The 12,500-nt window shown below is 46.5% G+C and overlaps 1 protein-coding gene across 3 annotated transcripts in view; it reads right to left on the reverse strand.

Annotated features, from left to right (window-relative positions):
* LOC110511767 (cAMP-dependent protein kinase type I-beta regulatory subunit) overlaps nt 1–12,500 on the reverse strand; it is a 216,863-nt gene that overhangs the window by 149,374 nt on the left and 54,989 nt on the right. For all 3 annotated transcript variants that reach the window (XM_090194242.1, XM_090194243.1, XM_090194244.1), the window contains one exon: nt 1,189–1,280. In XM_090194242.1, coding sequence (XP_090050368.1) covers nt 1,189–1,280 — 92 coding nt within the window. The remainder of the gene's footprint in view (nt 1–1,188; nt 1,281–12,500) is intronic.

Genomic DNA, 12,500 nt, shown 5'->3' on the forward strand with positions numbered 1-12,500 from the left:
AGGAAATAGAGAGGAAGAGAGAAGAGATGGGGTGAAGGGGAGGGATGGATAGAGGGATAGAGAAAGAGGTGGAGAAGGAAAGAGAGAGGAAGAGAGAAGAGATGGGGTGAAGGGGAGGGATGGATAGAGGGATAGAGAAAGAGGTGGAGAAGGAAAGAGAGAGGAAGAGAGAAGAGATGGGGCGAAGGGGAGAGATGGATAGAGGGATAGAGAAAGAGGTGGAGAAGGAAAGAGAGAGGAAGAGAGAAGAGATGGGGTGAAGGGGAGGGATGGAGGGATTAATGAATCTCTCTCTCTCTCTCTGGCAAGCGGTACCGGAGCGCCAAGTCTAGGACCAAAAGGCTCCTTAACAGTTTCTATCCCCAAGCCAAAAGACTGCTGAACAGCTCAACAAATGGCCAGCGGACTGTTTATTATCTATGCATAGTCACCTCGCACATTGACTTGGTACTGGTACCCCCTGTATATAGCCTCGTTATTGTTATTTTATTGTGTTACTATTCTTTTTTACTTTAGTTAACTTGGTAAATAAACTCTTAACTCTTTCTTGAACTGCATTGTTGGTTAAGGGCTTGTAAGGAAGCATTTCATGGTGAAGTCTACACTTGTTGTATTCGGCGCATGTGACAAATAAAGTTTGATTTGATTTGTTGTTGCTGTTTTGTGTTTGTCAAACCCCACAGCCTCAGACCCTCTCTCAGAGCCGTGGCGAATCGTGTCGTTCCGAGTAACCCAATTCCAACCCCGCACCCCACCAAAATTTCAACACACTTTAGATTACTGTCAAACATCCACACTGCCTGCCTTTTTTGGGGGGGGTTGCCATGGCGATCGACAACAACAGTGTACACACACACACAGGAGAGGGCGGCACCAGGCAGTAAATTTTCCCTCCGGCATGCCCCCCTCTCTCTCTCAGTACCCCTCGCCCCTCTGCCCAGTGTCTGCCTGCCCCTCTTCTCACCACTTCTGACCTGTTTCAACCCAGCAGCACTGCAGACAACACTGGCCCACTGTGGCCACACGGGAAAACTGCTCAACCACAACAAAAGGACTCTTTATGATTAGCTCACACACACAATGACGCTCTCTCACTCAGTCACTCAGTCACTAATGTGTTTTAACTAGGATGAAGTCGTCTCTAGACACTGATCTTGGGTCAGTTGGATTATGATTTGTGGTTCTTACCTCCTTTCGTTGTCGTCGAGGTGAGCAAACAGCACGTTCTTGGAGATGGCCTTGGCCAGAGCAGTCATGGTCTTGTAGTCTTTAGGAATCACCTGAGGAACAACATAGCAAACATCATGGTCTCTCAAACAGGAACCAGACTTCAGCACCTTCATCACAGACAATGGAATTGATGGGCATCAATACAATTGATTGAATTCCATTTAATACTGTACACATTGTCTTTCCTATTTGTCATGCCATGTCTACATGGCTAAAAAGATGTTTAAAAAGTTCCCCAAAAAGCATTAATTGAAAAGAAAAGAAAACACTAGAGCTGTACACATGAAGCCAGGCACATGCACATACATCAAAACAGCTCAATGCACAGATTTAAGCACATTACAGTATATTTTAAATAAACCCTACTGTCTGTACATAATGGAACGCAAACCCATCTGTTTGACTCAGATCAGTGTACGTGTGTGTGTGTGCGTGTGTGCCAGTATGTGTGTGTGTGTGTGCGTGCGTGTGCAGCCCTTCGCTGTGAGGTTACGAGGCCATGTGCTCATTCATAAAACATGCATTTTCATGTCCATGTCTGAACCAAAGGACTGTTTGGGGGAATGATGCGGGCCAGCCACATTTCCTCAGAGCCCACTACAAAGACTACTGCCTCTGTATTTAAGGAAAGACGTTATAGGGAGAAAAACTTAGAGCTCTGAGCTCTGCAGATGTGTTACCGTGGGGAGAAGAGAGAGAGAGAGAGAGAGAGAGAGAGAGAGAGAGAGAGAGAGAGAGAGAGAGAGAGAGAGAGGGAGAGGGAGAGAGAGAGAGAGAGAGAGAGGGAGGGAGAGGGCGAAAGAGAGGGAGAGAGGGCGAAAGAGAGAGAGAGAGAGAGAGAGAGAGAGAGAGGGAGAGAGAGGGAGAAAGAGAGAGCGAGAGGGAGAGGGAGAGAAAGGGAGAGGGAGAGAAAGGGAGAGGGAGGAAGAGAGAGAGGGAGAGAGAGAGAGCGAAGGGGAGAGAGAGAGAGGGGGAGAGGGAGAAAGAGAGTGGGAGAGAGAAAGAGAGAAAGAGAGAGAGGGGGAGAGAAAGAGAGAACTATAACAAAACAGAATCAAAGAGATGCCAGTGGGAGAGAGAAGGAGATAGTACTGTAAGAAAGAAAGCATCAATGGTCTGAGGGAAGCAGCAGTCTGTAGGCTGTAATTAACTTAAAGCAACAGATGGCTCACCATGACCAGGACCACAACTACAACAGCAGCAGACTGGCTGAAACATTCATGAGGCCACTGCAGTACACTACCAACATCAACCCTCTGTAGTCTCTATCAACCATCTGGAATGCTGGAAATAGACCATTTGCTCCAAAGAGAGAGGCAATACTCTTTATGGATAGAGGTATAGAGAGAGGGGTTACTAGAGTCTTTATGGATAGAGGTGTAGAGAGAGGGGTTACTCGAGTCTTTGTGGATAGAGGTGTAGAGAGAGGGGTTACTAGAGTCTTTATGGATAGAGGTGTAGAGAGAGGGGTTACTAGAGTCTTTATGGATAGAGGTGTAGAGAGAGGGGTTACTCGAGTCTTTGTGGATAGAGGTGTAGAGAGAGGGGTTACTAGAGTCTATGGATAGAGGTGTAGAGAGAGGGGTTACTAGAGTCTTTATGGATAGAGGTGTAGAGAGAGGTTACTCAAGTCTTTATGAATAGAGGTGTAGAGAGAGGGGTTACTAGAGTCTATGGATAGAGGTGTAGAGAGAGGGGTTACTAGAGTCTTTATGGATAGAGGAGTAGAGAGAGGGGTTACTAGAGTCTTTATGGATAGAGGTGTAGAGAGAGGGGTTACTAGAGTCTTTATGGATAGAGGTGTAGAGAGAGGGTTACTAGAGTCTTTATGGATAGAGGTGTAGAGAGAGGGGTTACTAGAGTCTTTATGGATAGAGGTGTAGAGAGAGGGTTACTAGAGTCTTTATGGATAGAGGTGTAGAGAGAGGGGTTACTAGAGTCTTTATGAATAGAGGTGTAGAAAGAGGGGTTACTAGAGTCTTTATGGATAGAGGTGTAGAGAGAGGGTTACTAGAGTCTTTAGGGCTGGAAGTAGTGAGAGTTGGGGGGATAGTGCTTACAGACAGCCACCTACTAGCCACTTTAAAGCTGGGAGGGTATAGACACAAAGAGGGTTAACTGTCTACTGTCTAGCCTCTTTACGAATGGCAGCGGATGGGAACAGAGAAAGGGTCAAACCTCTTAAAGGCTGAAAGTAGATAGACAGAGAGTGTCTAAAGTCTAGCCTGTTAGTCTACAACTGGGAAAGGAAGGGTAGAAACGGTATCTAGTCTGTTGAAGGGAGTAGGAGTGGAAGGGTAGAAACGGTATCTAGTCTGTTGAAGGGAGAGGAAGGGTAGAAACGGTATCTAGTCTGTTGAAGGGAGTGGGAGAGGAAGGGTAGAAACGGTATCTAGTCTGTTGAAGGGAGAGGGAGAGGAAGGGTAGAAACGGTATCTAGTCTGTTGAAGGGAGAGGAAGGGTAGAAACGGTATCTAGTCTGTTGAAGGGAGTGTGAGAGGAGGGGTAGAAACGGTATCTAGTCTGTTGATGGGAGAGGAAGGGTAGAAACGGTATCTAGTCTGTTGAAGGGAGAGGAAGGGTAGAAACGGTATCTAGTCTGTTGAAGGGAGTGGGAGAGGAAGGGTAGAAACGGAATCTAATCTGTTGAAGGGAGTAGGAGAGGAAGGGTAGAAATGGTATCTAGTCTGTTGAAGGGAGAGGAAGGGTAGAAACGGTATCTAGTCTGTTGAAGGGAGAGGAAGGGTAGAAACGGTATCTAGTCTGTTGAAGGGAGTGGGAGAGGAAGGGTAGAAACGGTATCTAGTCTGTTGAAGGGAGAGGGAGAGGAAGAGTAGAAACGGTATCTAGTCTGTTGAAGGGAGTGGGAGAGGAAGGGTAGAAACGGTATCTAGTCTGTTGAAGGGAGAGTGAGAGGAAGAGTAGAAACTGTATCTAGTCTGTTGAAGGGAGTGGGAGAGGAAGGGTAGAAACGGTATCTAGTCTGTTGAAGGGAGAGGGAGAGGAAGGGTAGAAACGGTATCTAGTCTGTTGAAGGGAGTGTGAGAGGAAGCGTAGAAACGGTATCTAGTCTGTTGAAGGGAGAGGGAGAGGAAGGGTAGAAACGGTATCTAGTCTGTTGAAGGGAGAGGAAGGGTAGAAACTGTATCTAGTCTGTTGAAGGGAGAGGGAGAGGAAGGGTAGAAACAGTATATAGTCTGTTGAAGGGAGTGTGAGAGGAAGGGTAGACACGGTATCTAGTCTGTTGAAGGGAGTGTGAGAGGAAGGGTAGAAATGGTATCTAGTCTGTTGATGGGAGAGGAAGGGTAGAAACGGTATCTAGTCTGTTGAAGGGAGAGGAAGGGTAGAAACGGTATCTAGTCTGTTGAAGGGAGAGGAAGGGTAGAAACGGTATCTAGTCTGTTGAAGGGAGAGGGAGAGGAAGGGTAGAAACGGTATCTAGTCTGTTGAAGGGAGAGGGAGAGGAAGGGTAGAAACGGTATCTAGTCTGTTGAAGGGAGAGGAAGGGTAGAAACGGTATCTAGTCTGTTGAAGGGAGAGGAAGGGTAGAAACGGTATCTAGTCTGTTGAAGGGAGAGGAAGGGTAGAAACGGTATCTAGTCTGTTGAAGGGAGAGGAAGGGTAGAAACGGTATCTAGTCTGTTGAAGGGAGTGGGAGAGGAAGGGTAGAAAAGGTATCTAGTCTGTTGAAGGGAGACAGAGAGGAAGGGTAGAAACGGTATCTAGTCTGTTGAAGGGAGAGGAAGGGTAGAAACGGTATCTAGTCTGTTGAAGGGAGTGGGAGAGGAAGGGTAGAAACGGTCTCTAGTCTGTTGAAGGGAGTAGGAGAGGAAGGGTAGAAACGGTATCTAGTCTGTTGAAGGGAGAGGAAGGGTAGAAACGGTATCTAGTCTGTTGAAGGGAGAGGGAGAGGAAGGGTAGAAACGGTATCTAGTCTGTTGAAGGGAGTGTGAGAGGAAGCGTAGAAACGGTATCTAGTCTGTTGAAGGGAGAGGGAGAGGAAGGGTAGAAACGGTATCTAGTCTGTTGAAGGGAGAGGAAGGGTAGAAACTGTATCTAGTCTGTTGAAGGGAGAGGGAGAGGAAGGGTAGAAACAGTATATAGTCTGTTGAAGGGAGTGTGAGAGGAAGGGTAGACACGGTATCTAGTCTGTTGAAGGGAGTGTGAGAGGAAGGGTAGAAATGGTATCTAGTCTGTTGATGGGAGAGGAAGGGTAGAAACGGTATCTAGTCTGTTGAAGGGAGAGGAAGGGTAGAAACGGTATCTAGTCTGTTGAAGGGAGAGGAAGGGTAGAAACGGTATCTAGTCTGTTGAAGGGAGAGGGAGAGGAAGGGTAGAAACGGTATCTAGTCTGTTGAAGGGAGAGGGAGAGGAAGGGTAGAAACGGTATCTAGTCTGTTGAAGGGAGAGGAAGGGTAGAAACGGTATCTAGTCTGTTGAAGGGAGAGGAAGGGTAGAAACGGTATCTAGTCTGTTGAAGGGAGAGGAAGGGTAGAAACGGTATCTAGTCTGTTGAAGGGAGAGGAAGGGTAGAAACGGTATCTAGTCTGTTGAAGGGAGTGGGAGAGGAAGGGTAGAAAAGGTATCTAGTCTGTTGAAGGGAGACAGAGAGGAAGGGTAGAAACGGTATCTAGTCTGTTGAAGGGAGAGGAAGGGTAGAAACGGTATCTAGTCTGTTGAAGGGAGTGGGAGAGGAAGGGTAGAAACGGTCTCTAGTCTGTTGAAGGGAGTAGGAGAGGAAGGGTAGAAACGGTATCTAGTCTGTTGAAGGGAGAGGAAGGGTAGAAACGGTATCTAGTCTGTTGAAGGGAGAGGAAGGGTAGAAACGGTATCTAGTCTGTTGAAGGGAGTGGGAGAGGAAGGGTAGAAACGGTATCTAGTCTGTTGAAGGGAGAGGGAGAGGAAGGGTAGGAACGGTATCAGGTCTGTTGAAGGGAGAGAGAGAGGAAGAGTAGAAACGGTATCTAGTCTGTTGAAGGGAGTGGGAGAGGAAGGGTAGAAACGGTATCTAGTCTGTTGAAGGGAGAGTGAGAGGAAGAGTAGAAACGGTATCTAGTCTGTTGAAGGGAGTGGGAGAGGAAGGGTAGAAATGGTATCTAGTCTGTTGAAGGGAGAGGGAGAGGAAGGGTAGAAACGGTATCTAGTCTGTTGAAGGGAGTGTGAGAGGAAGGGTAGAAACGGTATCTAGTCTGTTGAAGGGAGAGGAAGGGTAGAAACGGTATCTAGTCTGTTGAAGGGAGAGGAAGGGTAGAAACGGTATCTAGTCTGTTGAAGGGAGAGGAAAGGTAGAAACGGTATCTAGTCTGTTGAAGGGAGAAGGAGAGGAAGGGTAGAAACGGTATCTAGTCTGTTGAAGGGAGAGGAAGGGTAGAAACGGTATCTAGTCTGTTGAAGGGAGAGGAAGGGTAGAAACGGTATCTAGTCTGTTGAAGGGAGAGGAAGGGTAGAAACGGTATCTAGTCTGTTGAAGGGAGTGGGAGAGGAAGGGTAGAAACGGTATCTAGTCTGTTGAAGGGAGAGGAAGGGTAGAAACGGTATCTAGTCTGTTGAAGGGAGAGGAAGGGTAGAAACGGTATCTAGTCTGTTGAAGGGAGAGGAAGGGTAGAAACGGTATCTAGTCTGTTGAAGGGAGTGGGAGAGGAAGGGTAGAAACGGTATCTAGTCTGTTGAAGGGAGAGGAAGGGTAGAAACGGTATCTAGTCTGTTGAAGGGAGAGGAAGGGTAGAAACGGTATCTAGTCTGTTGAAGGGAGAGGAAGGGTAGAAACGGTATCTAGTCTGTTGAAGGGAGTGGGAGAGGAAGGGTAGAAACGGTATCTAGTCTGTTGAAGGGAGAGGGAGAGGAAGGGTAGGAACGGTATCAGGTCTGTTGAAGGGAGAGAGAGAGGAAGAGTAGAAACGGTATCTAGTCTGTTGAAGGGAGAGGAAGGGTAGAAACGGTATCTAGTCTGTTGAAGGGAGAGTGAGAGGAAGAGTAGAAACGGTATCTAGTCTGTTGAAGGGAGTGGGAGAGGAAGGGTAGAAATGGTATCTAGTCTGTTGAAGGGAGAGGGAGAGGAAGGGTAGAAACGGTATCTAGTCTGTTGAAGGGAGTGTGAGAGGAAGGGTAGAAACGGTATCTAGTCTGTTGAAGGGAGAGGAAGGGTAGAAACGGTATCTAGTCTGTTGAAGGGAGAGGAAGGGTAGAAACGGTATCTAGTCTGTTGAAGGGAGAGGAAGGGCAGAAACGGTATCTAGTCTGTTGAAGGGAGAAGGAGAGGAAGGGTAGAAACGGTATCTAGTCTGTTGAAGGGAGAGGAAGGGTAGAAACTGTATCTAGTCTGTTGAAGGGAGAGGGAGAGGAAGGGTAGAAACAGTATATAGTCTGTTGAAGGGAGTGTGAGAGGAAGGGTAGACACGGTATCTAGTCTGTTGAAGGGAGTGTGAGAGGAGGGGTAGAAACGGTATCTAGTCTGTTGATGGGAGAGGAAGCGTAGAAACGGTATCTAGTCTGTTGAAGGGAGAGGGAGAGGAAGGGTAGAAACGGTATCTAGTCTGTTGAAGGGAGAGGGAGAGGAAGGGTAGAAACGGTATCTAGTCCGTTGAAGGGAGAGGAAGGGTAGAAACGGTATCTAGTCTGTTGAAGGGAGAGGAAGAGTAGAAACGGTATCTAGTCTGTTGAAGGGAGAGGGAGAGGAAGGGTAGAAACGGTATCTAGTCTGTTGAAGGGAGAGAGAGAGGAAGGGTAGAAACGGTATCTAGTCTGTTGAAGGGAGAGGGAGAGGAAGGGTAGAAACGGTATCTAGTCTGTTGAAGGGAGAGGAAGGGTAGAAAAGGTATCTAGTCTGTTGAAGGGAGAGGGAGAGGAAGGGGATGGCAGAGAGCTGGGAGCTGAGAGGGTAAAGCCTGTGTGCTGAGACCCAGATTACACAGAGATCCTCCTGACGCCACTCAGCCAAAACCAAGTTCCCACAGTGCCAAGCCCAGACACAAACACACACACATAAAGACAGACGAGAAAACACACACACACACACACGCTGAGCCATGTGAACGCATATGAGAGAGGGATTCATTTAATATGCTTGGTTGCTCGTCTGGGAAATGTGAATGAACAATTAACTAAGATATTAAACCAATTTAGCCTCTGACTGAGGGTTATTTCAGTTCATTGACGTATGTAGAGCCTGTGTTGTTATCAGTCTGGAACCATGTCATCCAGTACTGTCTAGATACCAGACCTGGGTTTAAATACTATTTGATATCTTTCAAATGCTTTAAGCGTTTGTTTAGCCTGTGTCAGGTGGGTGGAGATTGTCATTTTTAGACTTCTATTGGATTCATGGCAACAGGCAAGCTCAATCAAGTATAGATATAGTATTTGAAATGATTTTTACATCATTTTTTAACCCAGGTCTGCTAGCTACATGTCATTACTGCTGGGAAAGGCAACAGCTGTTTACTGAAGAACCCAGCCTTCAATCAATTTGTTAAACCCCTCATTTCATTCAAATCTGCTTCCATAACTCTGAATTATGTGTGACACTTGTCCGTCACGCTTGTAGCTCAAGCTAAACAAAGGCATGTTCGTTATCGTCTGATGGGAATTTTAAGGACAACCTCGAAATGACAGATTTGTGTGTGTGTGCATGTCTATCTCCCTGATTATGTGTGTGTGTGTGTATATCCCTGAAATAGCGTGAATCACTGACCTAAACATTTGCTAGTTTATTGGTTTTTCATCCATGATTGGAGCCTGGCAGATACCTGCTGCTAAGACTGACAGATACCTGCTGATAAGACTGGCAGATACCTGCTGCTAAGACTGATAGATACCTTCTGCTAAGACTGATAGATACCTGCTGCTAAGACTCATATATACCTGATGCTAAGACTGGCAGATACCTGCTGCTAATGCTGACAGATGCCTGATGCTAAGACTGGTAGATGCCTGATGCTAAGACTGACATATACCCGCTGCTAAGAATGATAGATACCTGCAGCTAAGGCTGACAGATACCTGCTGCTAAGACTGACAGATACCTGCAGCTAAGACTGACAGATGCCTGCTGCTAAGACTGACAGACGCCTGCTGCTAAGTCTGACAGATGCCTGCTGCTAAGACTGACAGATACCTGCTGCTAAGACTGGCAGATACCTGCTGCTAAGACTGATAGATACCTGCTGCTAAGACTGATAGATACCTGCTGCTAAGACTGATAGATACCTGCTGCTAAGACTGGCAGATACCTGCTGCTAAGACTGATAGATACCTGCTGCTAAGACTGACAGATACCTGCTGCTAAGACTGATAGATACCTGCTGCTAAGACTGACAGATACCTGCTGCTAAGACTGGCAGATACCAGTCCAGCAAAATATTTAGGAGCATATGCAACCAAAACGGTCACATTTTAGAGCCCTGAGTGCAAGAGCCATCCACTACCATCTGGTTGGGTATGCTTGAGATTGTGTGAGTTAGGAGAGTTCTGTTAAGTCAACTTAATTAGTTGTTTTGAGAAGGGTTCTTTACTTCCCTACATTTTTGTAGGTTTTTTGACAGTGGCAAATATTTTCAACTGCAGTCCTAAAGGAGTATGTGTTACAATGATACCAATTAGCATCAGCCGAATCACCATACCAACCTTAATTTAACTTCTGCTGGCTACTACATCATGTTTTTCATCCTTTCAGGCCCCCTTACTCCTGTGTGAGTCGATAGTTTGAATCTCTATTCAAACTCTCCTCGTCAGATTGTGGACAATCAATGGTCAGCATATGGTCTGTGTATGTGTTCAGTCTCTGTGGTCCGCATATGGTCTGTCTATGTGTTCAGTCTCTGTGGTCCGCATATGGTCTGTCTATGTGTTCAGTCTCTGTGGCCAGCATATGGTCTGTCTATGTGTTCAGTCTCTGTGGTCAGCATATGGTCTGTCTATGTGTTCAGTCTCTGTGGTCAGCATATGGTCTGTCTATGTGTTCAGTCTCTGTGGTCCGCATATGGTCTGTCTATGTGTTCAGTCTCTGTGGTCCGCATATGGTCTGTCTATGTGTTCAGTCTCTGTGGCCAGCATATGGTCTGTCTATGTGTTCAGTCTCTGTGGTCCGCATATGGTCTGTCTATGTGTTCAGTCTCTGTGGTCAGCATATGGTCTGTCTATGTGTTCAGTCTCTGTGGTCAGTATATGGTCTGTCTATGTGTTCAGTCTCTGTGGCCAGCATATGGTCTGTCTATGTGTTCAGTCTCTGTGGTCCGCATATGGTCTGTCTATGTGTTCAGTCTCTGTGGTCAGCATATGGTCTGTCTATGTGTTCAGTCTCTGTGGTCAGCATATGGTCTGTCTATGTGTTCAGTCTCTGTGGTCAGTATATGGTCTGTCTATGTGTTCAGTCTCTGTGGTCAGTATATGGTCTGTCTATGTGTTCAGTCTCTGTGGTCAGCATATGGTCGGTCTATGTGTTCAGTCTCTGTGGTCCGCATATGGTCTGTCTATGTGTTCAGTCTCTGTGGTCAGCATATGGTCGGTCTATGTGTTCAGTCTCTGTGGTCCGCATATGGTCTGTCTATGTGTTCAGTCTCTGTGGTCAGCATATGGTCTGTCTATGTGTTCAGTCTCTGTGGTCAGTATATGGTCTGTCTATGTGTTCAGTCTCTGTGGCCAGCATATGGTCTGTCTATGTGTTCAGTCTCTGTGGTCCGCATATGGTCTGTCTATGTGTTCAGTCTCTGTGGTCAGCATATGGTCTGTCTATGTGTTCAGTCTCTGTGGTCAGCATATGGTCTGTCTATGTGTTCAGTCTCTGTGGTCAGCATATGGTCTGTCTATGTGTTCAGTCTCTGTGGTCAGTATATGGTCTGTCTATGTGTTCAGTCTCTGTGGTCCGCATATGGTCTGTCTATGTGTTCAGTCTCTGTGGTCAGCATATGGTCTGTCTATGTGTTCAGTCTCTGTGGTCAGCATATGGTCTGTCTATGTGTTCAGTCTCTGTGGCCAGCATATGGTCTGTCTATGTGTTCAGTCTCTGTGGTCAGTATATGGTCTGTCTATGTGTTCAGTCTCTGTGGTCCGCATATGGTCTGTCTATGTGTTCAGTCTCTGTGGTCCGCATATGGTCTGTCTATGTGTTCAGTCTCTGTGGTCAGCATATGGTCTGTCTATGTGTTCAGTCTCTGTGGTCAGTATATGGTCTGTCTATGTGTTCAGTCTCTGTGGCCAGCATATGGTCTGTCTATGTGTTCAGTCTCTGTGGTCAGCATATGGTCTGTCTATGTGTTCAGTCTCTGTGGTCCGCATATGGTCTGTCTATGTGTTCAGTCTCTGTGGTCAGTATATGGTCTGTCTATGTGTTCAGTCTCTGTGGTCAGTATATGGTCTGTCTATGTGTTCAGTCTCTGTGGTCAGTATATGGTCTGTCTATGTGTTCAGTCTCTGTGGCCAGCATATGGTCTGTCTATGTGTTCAGTCTCTGTGGTCAGCATATGGTCTGTCTATGTGTTCAGTCTCTGTGGTCAGCATATGGTCTGTCTATGTGTTCAGTCTCTGTGGTCAGCATATGGTCTGTCTATGTGTTCAGTCTCTGTGGTCCGCATATGGTCTGTCTATGTGTTCAGTCTCTGTGGTCAGCATATGGTCTGTCTATGTGTTCAGTCTCTGTGGTCAGTATATGGTCTGTCTATGTGTTCAGTCTCTGTGGTCAGCATATGGTCTGTCTATGTGTTCAGTCTCTGTGGTCCGCATATGGTCTGTCTATGTGTTCAGTCTCTGTGGTCAGCATATGGTCTGTGTATGTGTTCAGTCTCTGTGGTCAGTATATGGTCTGTCTATGTGTTCAGTCTCTGTGGTCAGCATATGGTCTGTCTATGTGTTCAGTCTCTGTGGTCAGCATATGGTCTGTCTATGTGTTCAGTCTCTGTGGTCAGTATATGGTCTGTCTATGTGTTCAGTCTCTGTGGTCCGCATATGGTCTGTCTATGTGTTCAGTCTCTGTGGTCAGCATATGGTCTGTGTATGTGTTCAGTCTCTGTGGTCAGTATATGGTCTGTCTATGTGTTCAGTCTCTGTGGTCAGCATATGGTCTGTCTATGTGTTCAGTCTCTGTGGTCAGCATATGGTCTGTCTATGTGTTCAGTCTCTGTGGTCAGCATATGGTCTGTCTATGTGTTCAGTCTCTGTGGTCAGTATATGGTCTGTCTATGTGTTCAGTCTCTGTGGTCAGTATATGGTCTGTCTATGTGTTCAGTCTCTGTGGTCAGTATATGGTCTGTCTATGTGTTCAGTCTCTGTGGTCAGCA

Source organism: Oncorhynchus mykiss, chromosome 12 (assembly GCF_057628025.1).
Source record: "Oncorhynchus mykiss isolate SJ-2025 chromosome 12, ASM5762802v1, whole genome shotgun sequence".
Taxonomy (NCBI): Eukaryota; Metazoa; Chordata; class Actinopteri; order Salmoniformes; family Salmonidae; genus Oncorhynchus; species Oncorhynchus mykiss.